The following is a 14,772-nucleotide window of genomic DNA, read 5'->3' as shown; positions in this document are numbered from 1 at the left end:
ACAAACAAGCAAACAATCAAGAATAGAAACTAAACTCTTACAGAATCACGTCTAAAGTGGGTCTCACATGTGAGTGAAGTTTCATGATTGTCCTGCCTGCTCTCCCTCCCTCCCTCCCTCCCTCCCTCCCTTCCTCCCTCCCTCCCTCCCTCCCTCCTTTCCTCCCTCTTCAGAAACAGCCAGAGAAAGTGAAGCCTCTTAACCAGTCAGGCGTGTATGTGTGAGTGTGTGTGGTGTGTGTCTCTGGGTGACTTCCTTCCCAGCAAGCTTCCTCCTGTGTCTCCACAGCCTCCCTCAGCCTTCTGAAGGTCCCCTTCTCTGCCCGCCTGAGTCTGTGCCAGGCACAGAGCGAGGCTGACCCCTTGCTACAGCAAGTGTCCAGTGAACAGATGCTGCTATCTGGTCCAGGATGGCTGTCTGTCGCCTCACTGCCACTGGAGGAAGCTGGAGGAAGGCCCAGGAGCTGTATCCGATTCTGCGTGAGAATCCGTCCGTCATTATTTCAACATAGCAAGTTGAATGAAAAACAAAACAGAGCAGAACAACACACCCTGAACACGGAAACTCACTGAAGCGGGGCCGAGGAAGAATGGGTATCATCAAGTAAACTTCATTAGAGATTAGCCGAGGGTCTGGGCTTATCTGGACCCTCTGAAGGAACTGTGTAAAGCCCTGTCACGCTGGGGAAGGCATGGGAAATTTCTATGGTTTATGATGAACTAAGAAACAATCAGACTTCTAATCTGTGTAGAACTTGTCTTGAAAACAAACACGCTATAATGCAGAGAGAAAGACCAGAAAGATAAATGACAACACAGTCAGCAGTGACCGCAGATGGGTAGGTTGCTATGTGATGGTTTGATTATGTTCCTTTGTGAGTTTTAGATTTCCTCAAGTGAGGGTTACACCAGAAAGAGAGAGAAACAAAGAGAGACAGGGGAGAGGGAGGAGGTGAGGGAGCTCTTGGGTCAGGAGATGGGGCCTGAGGCTGGAGCACTCAAAGCCAAAAGGAAGAACTCGGTCCATGGGTTGCCATGGTAATAGCTTGTCATAAAAAGGGGCTTCCCCAGCTCTGGAGTGGAACAAGGACTCAGCAATTTCAGTTTCCTTCCTAAAAGACGGACAAGGAGGCCACACCTGTAATCCAAGCTACTTAGAAGGCGGTGAAGGAGAGGGTCACTGTCTGAGGCCCTGCTGTAACTCCGTGGCCCTGCCTGAGGGAGGCAGGACGTGGCTTATTAATTGTGCTGGCAAGGGGGGGAGAGGGCGGAGCTCCCAGCTCGGTGCCTCCTCGGGATTCATGTTCAACCCTGCCACACGCCTTAAAGGATTAATTTCACAAGCCTTAAATTGCAGTTTAATTTGAAAACTAATTCAGCCCCATAATTGGCTTTCTGCTCAAATCACTGAGGCTAAAGATTTAAATTCTTAATATTCAGATGACTTTCAAGTATCTGGTGCCATCTGTGCATTAGTTCGTGGCATTAATCTCAGGGGACTTCTACCGGCACAGAAAATAAAATAAATAAATACACGGGCCCTGTAATACAATAATCTAGTTAAGCAAAAACTCTGCTTTGTGTAGATGAGGTTTCTTTGACTTCATTTGCAGCATGTAGATTTCTCTGGTATTTAATATTTTTAAAGACATTGATTTCACAATATCTCCTGTGGGCTCCGCACAGCTCAAGGGTCAGGGAAAGCGGAGAGCTCCAGCTGGGGCCTCTGTTAAAACACTCAGTGAAAGCACGCTGGGTGGCTTGTGTGCCCTGGCCAGGCTGCCCAGCAATTCTGGCTGGGGATGCCAGGAAGGGATGGGTGAGGGCGCAGCCACTCTTGTAGGCAGAGGGTCCACGTCTTGGGACGCGTCCCTGGGCGAGCCTCAGTCTGAGCCTTTGAGTGACAGGAACAGAAACATCCGCCAGGCACTGGGGGCTCGCGCCTGTCATCCTAGCTACTCAGGAGGCTGACATCTGAGGATCCCGGTTCAAAACCAGCCTGGGCACTAAAGGTTGTGAGACTCTTATCTCCAGTTATCACCAGAAAATGAGAAGTGGCCCTGTAGCTCAGAGTGGTAGAGTGCTAGCCTTGAGCTGAAGAGCTCAGGGACAGCCCAGGCCCTGGTCCACGACTGACAAAACGAGACAGGAGAAAAAGAAAAAGAACGGAAATGTGGCCTTGTCGCCACAGGAAGGAGGTGGAGCTGAGTGACTGAAGGACTTGGCTGCAGCCATGCGGCCTGGAGGAGCTGGAGCCGGTGTGGGGGTGGGGGTCTCCACGGCTCCCGTTGCCCAGGCTGAGGCGGGCCTTCCTCCCCTCCAGCCCCTCCCCACCCCCTCACGAATGGCCAGTGCCCAGCTTCTCCAGGGGCCCTCAGACAGTGGGGCCCAGCTCGCTTGTTGTCTCTTCTAGGCCAAAAACAATGCTGCCACTGGGACTCAGCTGCCATGCTAGGTCTCTGGCTCCCAACCGACGGCGTGTAAATACAGCATTCATTGATGAAAAGAAGTTTGATCTTACAAAAGTAATTTGGTGAACTTCAGGAAGTGAGCTGTTACCTTGAGTAAGAATTCATAGCAGCATTAACAAGCCAATACCTCTAAGGTTGACTCTGTGTGAAAGCCCCCGAACCCAGGGCCATGGGGCAGGGCTACTGTCTTTTCATTTTTCTTTTCCTTTCTTTCTTTCTTCCTTTATTTATTTTTTTGTGGGCATGGAGTCTGAACTCTGGGCCTGGGAGCTGTCCCTGGGCTCTTCAGCTCAAGGCTACCACCCTACCCCTGGAGCCACAGCCCCATGTCTGGGTTTCTAGTGGTTAATTAGAGATAAGAGTCTCATGGACTCCAGTGCCCAGGCTGGCTTTGACTCCCCAGATCTCAGCCTCCTGAGTAGCTAGGATTACAGGTGTGAGCATTTTCAGTTTTCTCTATGCAGGAAGCAGCCAGGGAAGTAGCTATCCGAGGCCATGCCACTGTCACGCAGTGGCCACGTGGGGCTCCACGTGGAATACTTGGGTCCAGAGGCAGAGCACTTGGGGTGGGACACCTGGCAGGACGGGTACAGGTGCTGTGTCCTGTGCCACCCTGCTCTAGGAAGCACATGGGGACAGATACACGTGTGTGCCTCGTGTGTGTGTGTGTGTGTGTGTGTGTGTGTGTGTGTGAATACTGATCCAACAACAATTTCTAATCATCAGGACAGATGCAAAGGGACAGAGATACAGGACAGATACAGGAGGATTAACACACCTGTAAGCCAGTGAATGCCAACAGAGGCGCAGGGCAGTTCAGGGGAAGAAGCAGAGCCTTTGCGGGTGGGTTGTCAGAGCCACCCACAGAAATAGTAAGCAAAACCAAAGCTATGGGAAGGGAGGGAAACACTGAGAGAGCAAGGGCTGGGGTGACATTGTCCAAAAAAATGTACTTATTACTACTCGACCTACATATAACTAACTCCTCTGTTCATTACCTTTATAATAATAAAACATTGGGGCCGGGAGTTTGGCATAGTGGTGGAGTGCTTGCCTAGCATACATGAAGACCTGGGTTTGATTCCTCAGTACCACATACATAGAAAAAGCTGGGAGTGGCTCCAGTGGTAGAGCTCTAGCCTTGAGAAAGCCTAAGGACAGTGGTCAGGTCCTGAGTTCAAGCCCCAGGACTGGCAAAACAAAAACCCAAACTCTGAGATTATATCACACATTGTGCAAAAAACAACACTCAGCGAATCACGGAGCCAGTGTACAATGTAAAACCACAAGCCTCTTAGAGAACAGCACAGGAGAGTAGAGTCAAGGAAGAGTTCTGGGGAGTGATACCAAAGTTCCTGCATGAAAGAAACCATGGACAAATGGAACTTCATCAAGATCACAAGGACCCGTGAGGAAGGTGAGAAGAGGAGTTATGGGGTATAAGGTTATAGCTGTAAGCTACTCCTCTAACAAGAATGGGAACCTAGCAGGCGAAAAGAATTCTAGCCATAGCCAGGAACATTGCAGTCAGGAGATTACCAAAGACGTGGACGGGTGATGGACGCTGCACAGATGACAGAGACGTGGAGATGCACTTAAGGCCTTTATCTCAGTGAAAGGAAGACCCATGTTCCCTCAAAACCTTGTGCATAAGCCGGCCGCGGTGGCTCACGCCTGTCACCTTAGCTGATGCTGAGAGTCACAGGGCTGCGTAGAAACACAGGACACAAACATGTAGACATAGACACACACAGATGCAGGAATACACAGGCACACACACCCAGCAGCAGAGGAGAGGCTGGCGGGTGGCAGGGCGGCCACCTCCTGTGACAGCGCTGCAGGGTGTGGCCTGGGGGACGCTGGGGAAGGGCTGATGGGTTTGGCGTTACTTCTTACAGTTCTACATGACTGTGGTTTTCCCTGTCCTCTAAACTTTTACAAAGTCTGGTGTGGAAGGCCAGTGTGAATCAACCTCAAGCAGTGCTGTCCGGACCCCGTGGAGGGCATCACGTGAGGGTCTTGGGGGCCTCTGGGCACAGAGCTTCCTGGGCTTGCCACTAGGTCAGCTAGATCCTTCCTCCTGGAAGTGCTCATGGTTATGCTGCTTTCTGGGGACCTGGAGAGGCAGAGCACGTCACTGTCGCTAGAAAGCTTCCATCTATAGGTTGTCAGCTGGTCCAGCAGGACCCATGCCTGCTGCCTGGTCCATGGCGCCAGGTCCATCAGATAGGCAGGGAAGGGCGGCTGGGGACGGGGGACACTGCTGCTCCTTGCTGCGGGCAGTAGTTGCTCAGGGACAGAGACCATTGAGCCCTTCCAGTGCCCCAGGTGTGTGACAGCCACGCAAGACTGTTGGGAGTAGGAGGCTATGGGTGGCAGTGGCGTCTGTGTCCCCACCCCTTCTGGTCCCAGCAGTGGCAGAGAGGAAAGTGTGTGGCTGGGGAAGAAAGTAGGGGTGGCCAGGGCACGGCACTGCCCCTCACTGACCCCAGACAAGCCCTGCCTCCCGAAGCCCCGCCCGCTGAGTCAATATTTAACCTTCCTCCACTAGCATGCTCACCCCAAACCTTCCATTAGCCCGTCCTTCCGGAGAATAATAACTAATTTCTGGTGGCAGTTTTTCTTTTTTACACAAAGGCATGTGCAAACCCTTCCATTACTGTAATTTGCTGCTGGAAGAGAAGAAGGGCAACTTCCAGGGCCCAGGGACTGCGCTGCAGAGAGCACATGCAGCCTGGCTTTGTCTGGACTTCACATCCTCGCCCTCCACTGGGCGGAGCCGAGTTCACAGCAGCAATGGACAGCTCCATCACAGACTTCCAGGACTAGAGACAGACTCTGGGGTCCTGGGGCTCTGAAAGCCAGACAATTAACTCATACACAGCCCTTGGAAGGCTCAGAGTAGGGGAAAAGTCAAGGGATGGAGCAGCCAGGAGGGGCCAGTGAGGGGGGCAGTGCTGTCAGGGAGCAGTCATCACTGTAACGGGCAGGACCAGGGCTTTAAGGGGTGGGACCAGTGAGGCCAGCGCTGTAAGGGGCGGAGCCAACATGGTAAGGGGGTGGGACCAGTGCTGTAAGAGGTGGAACCCTCACTGGAAGGGGTGGGTGGGGCCAGCACTGTGCGGTGTGGGACCAGTGCTGTAATGGGTGGAGCCATCACTAGAAGGGGTGGGGCCAGCACTAAAAGGGGTGGAGCCATCACTAGAAAGGGTGGGGCCAGCACTAAAAGGGGTGGGGTCATCACTAGAAGGGGGTGGGGCTAGCACTTAAGGATCTAGTGCCCTGCGATGTCCAGGTTTAAGCGTTATGGGATTTCTGAAAGGAGAGCAACAATCCGCTGTTTTTGCTGCCTTAATGGATAAAGCTAGCTGCACGTTTGGGAAGGCTTTTGCTGTTGATTCATTTTAAAATAAGACATGGGAAGTCGGAGCTGTGTGGAAAGGCTCAGGATCGGTGCCTGAAAATAGGCTGTGGGCGGGAGGAGAGACGCATGGGCTTTGCACTGAGAAGGTGTGCTACCCTCCCTGAAGCCCCTCCACAGGTGCCCTTGGCTGTCTCCATCTCTTCCCAAGGGCTGCTGCAGCGAATCTGCCCACCTATTGCCGGGCCTTGCCCCTCTAGGGACGTGGAGGAAGAGCAGCCCAAGGTTTGGCAGAAGGAATGTCCCATAGCCCCCTGTGGTGACACTGGCTTGCCTGGGTATCTCCCTCCTGAAAGACAATCAGTGGGAAATGCAGCTTGCCTTGTTGAGGCGGAAACCCTGGAGACGCAGCTGAGACAACTCCACAGGCCTGGAAGTCGAATGTTTGCCTTCCGGCTCCGGCAGCCACAGCCCGTCCTGGGCTGTGTGGAGCAGGAAGCGACTCAGAACACAGACGGGCCTGGCTCACAACGGCTTCCAGCTCACCCCAGACCCCCATCCTGCCGGGTCTCAGCCAGAGGGGGCAGACCCATTTAACCGGAATGCTTCTTAATGGGACAGCTGTGAGCCACCTGGCTGCAGAGCCCCCGTGCCCCACCCAACCAGCCCAGATCAGTGCCTAGGAGAGCTTCCGTCCTTCCCCTGGGGCAGCGCAGAGGGCACTGTGCTTTCCTGATACCCTCCCAGGCTGTCACCCTCCAGACCTGGTGGTCCCCAGGCTGGCCCTGGTCAGGATTCTGCAGGCATCCTCACGCCGCCGCTGCACACTGGCCTCTCGGGTCCCTCTCAGGCGCCCGTGTCCTGGCTCATCTACTCAGTGTGCCCTCCTGGGGCCTCAGGACACCCATCCTTGCAGTTAGGGGTGCCCCGACCCCCACTGCCATGCCATGGCTCATGCCTGGCCAGGCCATGCTAGCCATCTGTGCCACAGGAAAGGAAGCCCGTGGGGAGGAGCTCTTGGTTAGCTCTGACCGGGACTAACTTCTTGAGGCTCGTTTACTGCTGGGCTTGGAACCAAATTCCAGGCCAGGAGATCTTGGATGGTGGGTCTTGGTCTCTGGCCTCATCTCCCCAGGACCCTGGCATGTGCTCTTTCCTCTCCCACGTTCCCTCCCAGCACACATGCCTGCCTCAGCTCCTGCATGGGGGCTGCTCCTCTTCCTACTTCAGTGCCCGGTCTCCACACCACCTCCACAGCCATGACACGTCACCCCACAGTGGTGACAGGCCACCTCCACAGCGGTGACACGTCACCCCCACGGCTGTGACACGTCACCCCCACGGCGGTGACAGGCCACCTCCACGGCCATGACACATCACCCCCATAGCCGTGACACGTCACCTCCACGGCCGTGACACGTCACCCCTCCACAGTGAGCTCGCCCTGCTTCATACCGTACTTCTGCCCCTAGCCTTGTGGTTGGCCAGGCGACTCTGCCGCCCGCCTGCAGCCCCTGTGCTGTGGAGGGCCTGAGGCCAGGGCTACAGAGCTGCCTAGCTGAGTGCTGTCCACGGGCGAGTCTGCGGGCCGTGGAGCGTCCGCTGCCCACCGGGTCCCCAGCACCCGTCGGCTCACCTGGCTTGGAGCCCTCGTCCACGGAGCCGTTGAGGACCTGGTGGAGGAAGTCGGGGCGGTTGTCGTTCATGTCGATCACGTAGATGTACAGGTCGATGGGGTTCTCCACCTTATTGCCGTTCATGTCCACAGCATGGGCTCGGAGCTGGGGAGAAACGCACACCGGTCAGAGCCAGGGTGGCCTCGGGTGGGTGAGAGTCCCTCTCCGACGGGGAGAGCTGGGGTGGGGCTGCGGGCCCAGAGCCAGCATGGCAGACGGCTGGCCAGTGTCCACCACAGACAGGCCCAGCCCCCCTGCTCCTGCTGCCTTCTAGGCCTGCACAGCAGGGGCAGGGAGTCCTGTGGGAGGGCTGGCAGTGGAGTCGCCCTCACTCTGAGGGAGTGGTCAAGGTGGGGGCTGTGGCCTCCACCACAAACTGTCTTCAAGGGAAGGACTTGAGCTGTGGATTTATTCTTACTTCATTCATTCATTCATTCATTCAAGACCCATGAGGTGAGGACAAGGACACAGAGTGGCTGCCCTCTGGACAGGAGGAGAGGCTGGCCTGGGTGCACTGGGGCCTCTGGACAGGAGGAGAGGCTGGCCCGGGTGCACTGGGGCCCTGGGATTTAGGTGGAACTGACACCGGGAGTGGGGCTTGCCTTAGATCTCCCAAACCAAGCTGTGTCTGTCCCACCTCGACCTCCCTGGCTGTTTCTCTGCTGAAGAAGGTCTTCCTTCTTCAGAGTTGGACAGATCAGATAACCAGGTTTGAGGCAAGGTTGTACCAAGCCAAGGTATGCAGGCCAGGCCAGGCCTGGAGGCCTCCCTGAGACCCCGGGGTCAGCGGGTGCAATGCGGGCTCAATGCGGGCTCAGTGAGCCATGGGTCCCCAGGCTTTGGCTGAGCTCTGACAGCCTGCCTGGAGCTCCGCTGCATTGCAGGAGGGGGTGCCTGCCGTCTGGCTTCACCGGACGGCGGTGGGCACACTGTGCTAAGGAGACAAGTCAGGACTGAGTCCCAGGCAGGCACATCACCCGGGAGCCCAGGGGCCACCAGGTTTGAAGATCACGTTTAAAACCTGAATCACCAGGCCTGGCTCACTGGCTGGTGCCTACAATCCTAGCTACTGAGGCTGAGATCAAGAAGATTGCAGTTCAAGGCCAGACAGGGCAGGAAGTTTGTCTCAGAGTAAAGAACTGGAACCAGTGTGTTCATCACCCGACCTGGGGAGGCACAGGGAGCCGGCCAGCCAGGCACGAATGGAAGACCAGATCTGATAAACAACAAAACAAAAAGCACTCGGGGGTGTGGCATTTGCCTGAGTAAAAGGCCTGAGTTCAAACCCTGGCACCATCACTATACAATAGAAGTCAAGAATGATCTGTACAGGCCCTGGTGGCAGCAGGCCCTGTAGGGGGCCTGCAGGCCCTGGTGGCAGTGCAGCCAGCCCCGTCGGGAGACGGCCTCATCTTACAGACGCGTCAGTCATCCTTCGAGCTTATCAGCGGAAGCCGTGCAATGAGTTGCCAAGTCAGAGGTCCAGGAGCCTTGGAACAAAGTAATTCTGTGCTGGAATTGAAGTTGTTATCTTTTACCTAAAGCCACGCTGTGCGGCTCGGCACTGCAGTCTGGCTTCGCCTGGAAGACAGTGAGTGCACTCCGGCAGGTCAAGAAGAGCGTGGGGGCCTGTGGGTCTCCATTTCCACCAGCCTCCCAGAGTTTTTAACCCATTTGACGGCTTCTGTTGGAAATCTGCAGGCCGGGGACGGTCACCTGTGGGCTGGGGCTGGGCTCGGGCGCAGAGGGCCTGCCGACACGAGCCTTGACGATCCCCTCTGGAATGGCCTCTCTCTTCCCGTCTCGTGGGTGGACGTGCCTCTGTCCTTGCAGGCCTTGAACAGGGCCGTGGAATCGCTTGGAGATTTTCCCAGCAGCAGTGCCTGCGGTCAGCGCTGGGCCAGCACACCCTGGCCGCTCTTCACACCTTTCCGCTCCTCAGTTTCACAGGCCTCCGAGAGTCTGGCTTTGGTCCCATCTCATCTTTGCAGAGGGGGAAACTGAGGCCCAGGACGCAGTGGTGTCTCTTCTTCATGGAATCCTTCAAACAATCCTCTATCTAGTCCACATCTTGCACAGTGGTCGTGGGGTGTTTACAGCCTGGTTTTCTTAAGATGACTGAGGTCCACAAATCATTACCACACTGCCAGGCTGGGACTCGGCTGCAGCCTTCACCAGCCAGGCGCCCGGGGCAGAGCGGTTCAAGGGCACTGTGGAGGAGACAAAATGGCCCCTAGAAAAATGCCCCTAGACAAAGGTGGCACCGGTTCCGGAGGTGGCGAGGAGGGCCCCGAGTCCAGGGTTGGGCTGTGTTGCTTGATGGCCAGCGTTGCCTGGCCTGTCACCACAGCTGTGGGAGAGCAGAGCTTCCTCCCGCTGGCTGGGCAGGAGGGCTGTTCACACCCCACGGTTGCTAGGTCGGGAGGGGGAGGGCGGGTACCCTTTTGTAGGTGAGTGCGGCCATGGCTGAACAACTGGCCAGAGATGGAAGGAGCTGGACAGTCTCAGGCACCAGGCCCCGTGTGGAGGAAAAAAGAAAAGGATGCACAGAAAGATGGAGGCCAATTGCCGAGTCTACCGGGGGCTGGATTCTTCTGTGAGGGTGGATGGAGACCTGAGGGTGAGCAGGGGTGGGGAACGGGGGATCCCTGAGTGGTCAACCCAGCCCCTGGCCTGTGTGCTGGGAGCTCTGGCTGCAGGCAGAGCTGTGTGGCTGAGCTCCAGGCTCCCCTGTGGGACCCTGGAGGTCCCGGCCAGCTGGGTCACACGAGTGGCCTCGCACCATGGGCAGGCGGAGTGGGGGTCTGCTCCTGAGCCCTCGTGGACAGCAGGGCGCCAGGAGCCACGCTGCCCCTCCACAGGGGCTGTGGGTGGATGGGGTCCCTCAGTCACTACTGCGCTTTGATGGAAAGATCCAGAAATACACACAGGAGTTCACAGCAGGAGGCTAAGTGCTGGCCCCACATTTGGACTGAGGGAGACAAATTCTGCAATGTCAAAGGGCGCCCCCCACCCCTCTCTCTCTCTGGTTCTGTCTGCATCTCTCATCTTAAGTCTCTCAATCACAGAGCTCTCTTGGAGGAAGGAGCGCCGGTTGCGATGCCAGAGGCTGTTGCAGGCCCGTGTGGCAGCCGGGGTCGGCCCGTGCTGGGAACAGCTGCCATGTGAAGGTGACGGAGCCCGAAGCGCGATGGGCCAGCACAGTGCCTGGCAGATTGTCCTGGTGGTGGTTTGGACATGCAGTGGCAGCTGACTGTGGACCAAGGCCGTCCCAGGACACTGTGGTCAGGTCTCCCCAGCAGGAGTCCGTCCGGGACCTTCCCGGGTCTGGGGACGGTGGAGGCAGAGGTGAAAGGCCGAGGATCCCAGCAGGCAGCGGAGCAGAGAGGCCACAGCCGGCCATGCCAGCTCCTTGCCCCGGGGGGTCCAGCCGCTCTGCTGTCCTGGGACTTTGTTCTTGTTGTGGACCGGTCTTACTTCAAGACTTCCACGGGTCAGGATCGGGATCCTCCAGAGGTGTGTGCAGGCCTGGCCGCTCTTCCCACCAGCCACAGGCAGCGGAGGTGCTCTCCATCTTGGCAGGGCTCTACGTGGGGGCGGGCACAGAGGCCCAGTCACACGGGAAGAGCCACGCACGGACCAACGTCACTCATCCCACCACCTGGAATTCCTAGTCTGACCTGCATAGGAGAGCTGCCTCCACCAGGAGCTGGTGTGCCAGAGCTGGGGCCTTGTTCCAGCAAGTCCCTAGAGCTGGCCCCCTGTCCCAGCAGGTCCCTAGAGCTGGCGCCCTGTCCCAGCAGGTCCCTAGAGCTGGCGCCCTGTCCCAGCAGGTCCCTAGAGCTGGCGCCCTGTCCCAGCAGGTCCCTAGAGCTGGCGCCCTGTCCCAGCAGGTCCCTAGAGCTGGCGCCCTGTCCCAGCAGGTCCCTAGAGCTGGAGCCCTGTCCCAGCAGGTCCCTAGAGCTGGAGCCCTGTCCCAGCAGGTCCCTAGAGCTGGCGCCCTGTCCCAGCAGGTCCCTAGAGCTGGAGCCCTGTCCCAGCAGGTCCCTAGAGCTGGCGCCCTGTCCCAGCAGGTCCCTAGAGCTGGCGTCCTGTCCCAGCAGGTCCCTAGAGCTGGAGCCCTGTCCCAGCAGGTCCCTAGAGCTGGCGTCCTGTCCCAGCAGGTCCCTAGAGCTGGAGCCCTGTCCCAGCAGGTCCCTAGAGCTGGCGTCCTGTCCCAGCAGGTCCCTAGAGCTGGCGTCCTGTCCCAGCAGGTCCCTAGAGCTGGCGCCCTGTCCCAGCAGGTCCCTAGAGCTGGAGCCCTGTCCCAGCAGGTCCCTAGAGCTGGCGCCCTGTCCCAGCAGGTCCCTAGAGCTGGAGCCCTGTCCCAGCTGGTCCCTAGAGCTGGCGCCCTGTCCCAGCAGGTCCCTAGAGCTGGAGTCCTGTCCCAGCAGGTCCCTAGAGCTGGAGTCCTGTCCCAGCAGGTCCCTAGAGCTGGCGCCCTGTCCCAGCAGGTCCCTAGAGCTGGAGCCCTGTCCCAGCAGGTCCCTAGAGCTGGCACCTTGTCCCAGCAGGTCCCTAGAGCTGGGGCCTTGTCCCTGCAGGTCCCTAGAGCTGGCGCCTTGTCCCAGAAAATTCCCAGAGCTGGTGTTTTGTCCCAGAGCTGGCGCCTGGTCCCAGAGCTGGCGCCTTGTCCCAACAGATTCCTAGACCTGGCGCCTTGTCCCAGCAGGTTCCTGCATGACTCAACAGGGCAGCTGTGGACAAGAAGTCTGGTGGCTTGCGGCCATCTTGGGTTTCTGACTCCAGCCCTGTCAGTGGTGGACACTGGTTGCAGCGGCTCCTCGGCACCTGGCAGGAGCTGTGGCCTCCCAGAGCACAGGAAGGAATTCCGCAGATGCCAGAGTCACAGCGAGGACAGAAATACATTCAGCAAGACAGCAGAGAATGACCCAACCCTGGAGTCAAGGCCTCCAGATGAGGAAACAGGAGGCAGAGACTCTTTTCCAAGATTGTGACAATTAGAAACTAATCTGTCTCATCTCAGAAATGGTGAATTTAATCAAGTGGCCTCCTCTGGAGGCCTGAGTGGAGGCAGAATGCTGGCCCAGGCTCGCAAGGCCGTCCATTAATCCGGAGGAGAGCGAGATGGGGAAGCAGAGCTTTGGGGAGGGCTATGGGGCTTTGCAGAGACCTGGAGCAGCTGCCCGTTCTGGGGTGAGCCTGTGTCTGTCTATCCCCCTCTCTCCCTGCTCCGTGGCCAGTGATTTCCTCCCCTCACACACTCTTGGGCTTGGGCGCCCTGGAAGAATGTTCTCTAGAAAGCATGTGCTGTGGGTGGTGCACAGCCAGGATGAGGTGGGCAGGGGAGAGAGTTGGAGGGCGGGGGGGAGAGATGGAGGGCAGGGGAGGAGAGATGGAGGGGGGGAGAGATGGAGGGCAGGGGAGGAGAGATGGAGGGCGGGGGGGGAGAGATGGAGGGCAGGGGAGGAGAGATGGAGGGCGGGGGGGGAGAGATGGAGGGCAGGGGAGGAGAGATGGAGGGAGGGGGGGAGAGATGGAGGGCAGGGGAGGAGAGATGGAGGGAGGGGGGGAGAGATGGAGGGCAGGGGAGGAGAGATGGAGGGCGGGGGGGGAGAGATGGAGGGCAGGGGAGGAGAGATGGAGGGCGGGGGGGAGAGATGGAGGGCAGGGGAGGAGAGATGGAGCGCGGGGGGAGAGATGGAGGGCGGGGGGAGAGATGGAGGGAGGGGGGAGAGATGGAGGGCAGGGGAGGAGAGATGGAGGGAGGGGGGAGAGATGGAGGGCAGGGGAGGAGAGATGGAGGGAGGGGGGGAGAGATGGAGGGCAGGGGAGGAGAGATGGAGGGAGGGGGGGAGAGATGGAGGGCAGGGGAGGAGAGATGGAGGGCGGGGGGGGGGGAGAGGGAGGGCAGGCCTCTGAGCTGGCAGTCCAGGCCTGGCTCAGAAGGGACCATGGCCAACTTCTGGAGTCAAGCGCCTTGGGGCTCCTCAGCCTTGTCCTGCTTCTTAGGGACCATCAGGCGATGGTCCCTGGGGGAGCCGCCATGGCCTGGCCTGCGGCACGGGGTGTGCGGGAAAGGCTGGCACTCGGTTTGCACAGTGCAGCCAGCCTGTGGACAGTGTCTTGAGTGGAAGCAAGGGCTGGCAGACAGTGAATGTGACCGCAAAGGGCAGAACCGAAGGTGCCATCTTCATTCCCGAATTACCATTGAGGAGCCGGGCATTCAGCACTATGACATGTGCACACACACACACACACACACACACGTGTGCATGCAGACAGTCACCCCCCCCCACACACACACAGCGCCCTGAGTGTGCTACGCTAGCCCGCTGCCTCACCACCTTTCAGGAGAGGATGAGGCCCCAGAGGCGGGCGCTTGGCCTGGCCGGGGGTGGGGCTGTGTGTGTCTGGCCGGTGCAGATGCTCCGTGTCACAGAAGCAGAGCTCAGGGGTCCACTTAAGGGACTGGCTGGACCACATCACAGGGAGGCACCCCACATCCTCTCCTGTGTCCAGAGCCGGGGGGGGTATCACGGGGCAGCCCCCAGAAGCCAAGGCCCTGCGCCCCCACCTTCTCTCTCCATGTCTCCTTCCTGTTCACAACAGCTCTGATCTCAGAGATGATTCTCTGTGGTCAGGGAGATAGCCAGGGGAATGAGCAGGCCTCCAGGCCACCAGTGTGACCCACACTTAATGGCACCCCAGAGAAGGGGCTGGACACAAAGCCCCCCACCCCCGGGGAGGCACATGCCGCTGCACAGTGGCAGCCTGACTGAGGCTGGGCCCTCCCTGGGGTTCAGGACACACTTGAAGGACGCCTCTCCAGGGCCCTCCCTGGGGGACACTCACGTGGTAGGAGGCCCTCTCCTCCCGGTCCATGGGCCTGGTGACGTACATGCGTCCGGACATGGAGTCGATGCTGAAGACCTCCATGGGGGGCTGGTCGGCGCCCACGCCCGTCACGCTGTAGCGGATGGGGATGTCGTTGTCTTTGTCGGATCGGATCTGCAGGGAGGAGAGAGGTGGGGAGAGCGGGATGACGTGGTCCTGCGGGGTGGGGTGGGGGCGTCACACAGAGCCCTGCCTGGACGCGGTGCACGCGCGTGGCCGTGCGGGCCGTGCACCGGCCACCCCAGCTCAGCGGGACCCGCGGGGCGGTCAGTGGCCAGGGCCTTGCTAGGTCACCCACGCGCGTCCAGAGGCCTGTCACGCACAGGGATGCCTGGCAGGAATCTACAACACAGCCAGAGAGGAAGGGA

General features: G+C 58.5%; 1 protein-coding gene across 1 annotated transcript in view; it reads right to left on the bottom strand.

Moving 5' to 3' along the window:
• Cdh4 (cadherin 4) overlaps window positions 1–14,772 on the bottom strand; it is a 359,542-nt gene that overhangs the window by 33,060 nt on the left and 311,710 nt on the right. The window contains exons 4-5 of the mRNA XM_090352594.1: window positions 14,363–14,518; window positions 7,468–7,612 (exon numbers count right to left, since the gene is read on the bottom strand). Coding sequence (XP_090208720.1) covers window positions 7,468–7,612; window positions 14,363–14,518 — 301 coding nt within the window. The remainder of the gene's footprint in view (window positions 1–7,467; window positions 7,613–14,362; window positions 14,519–14,772) is intronic.

The sequence above is a fragment of the Megascapheus bottae genome, chromosome 18 (genome assembly GCF_031878675.1).
Source record: "Megascapheus bottae isolate mThoBot1 chromosome 18, mThoBot2.hap1, whole genome shotgun sequence".
NCBI lineage: Eukaryota > Metazoa > Chordata > Mammalia > Rodentia > Geomyidae > Megascapheus > Megascapheus bottae.
This window is presented reverse-complemented; position numbering and strand designations above follow the sequence as displayed.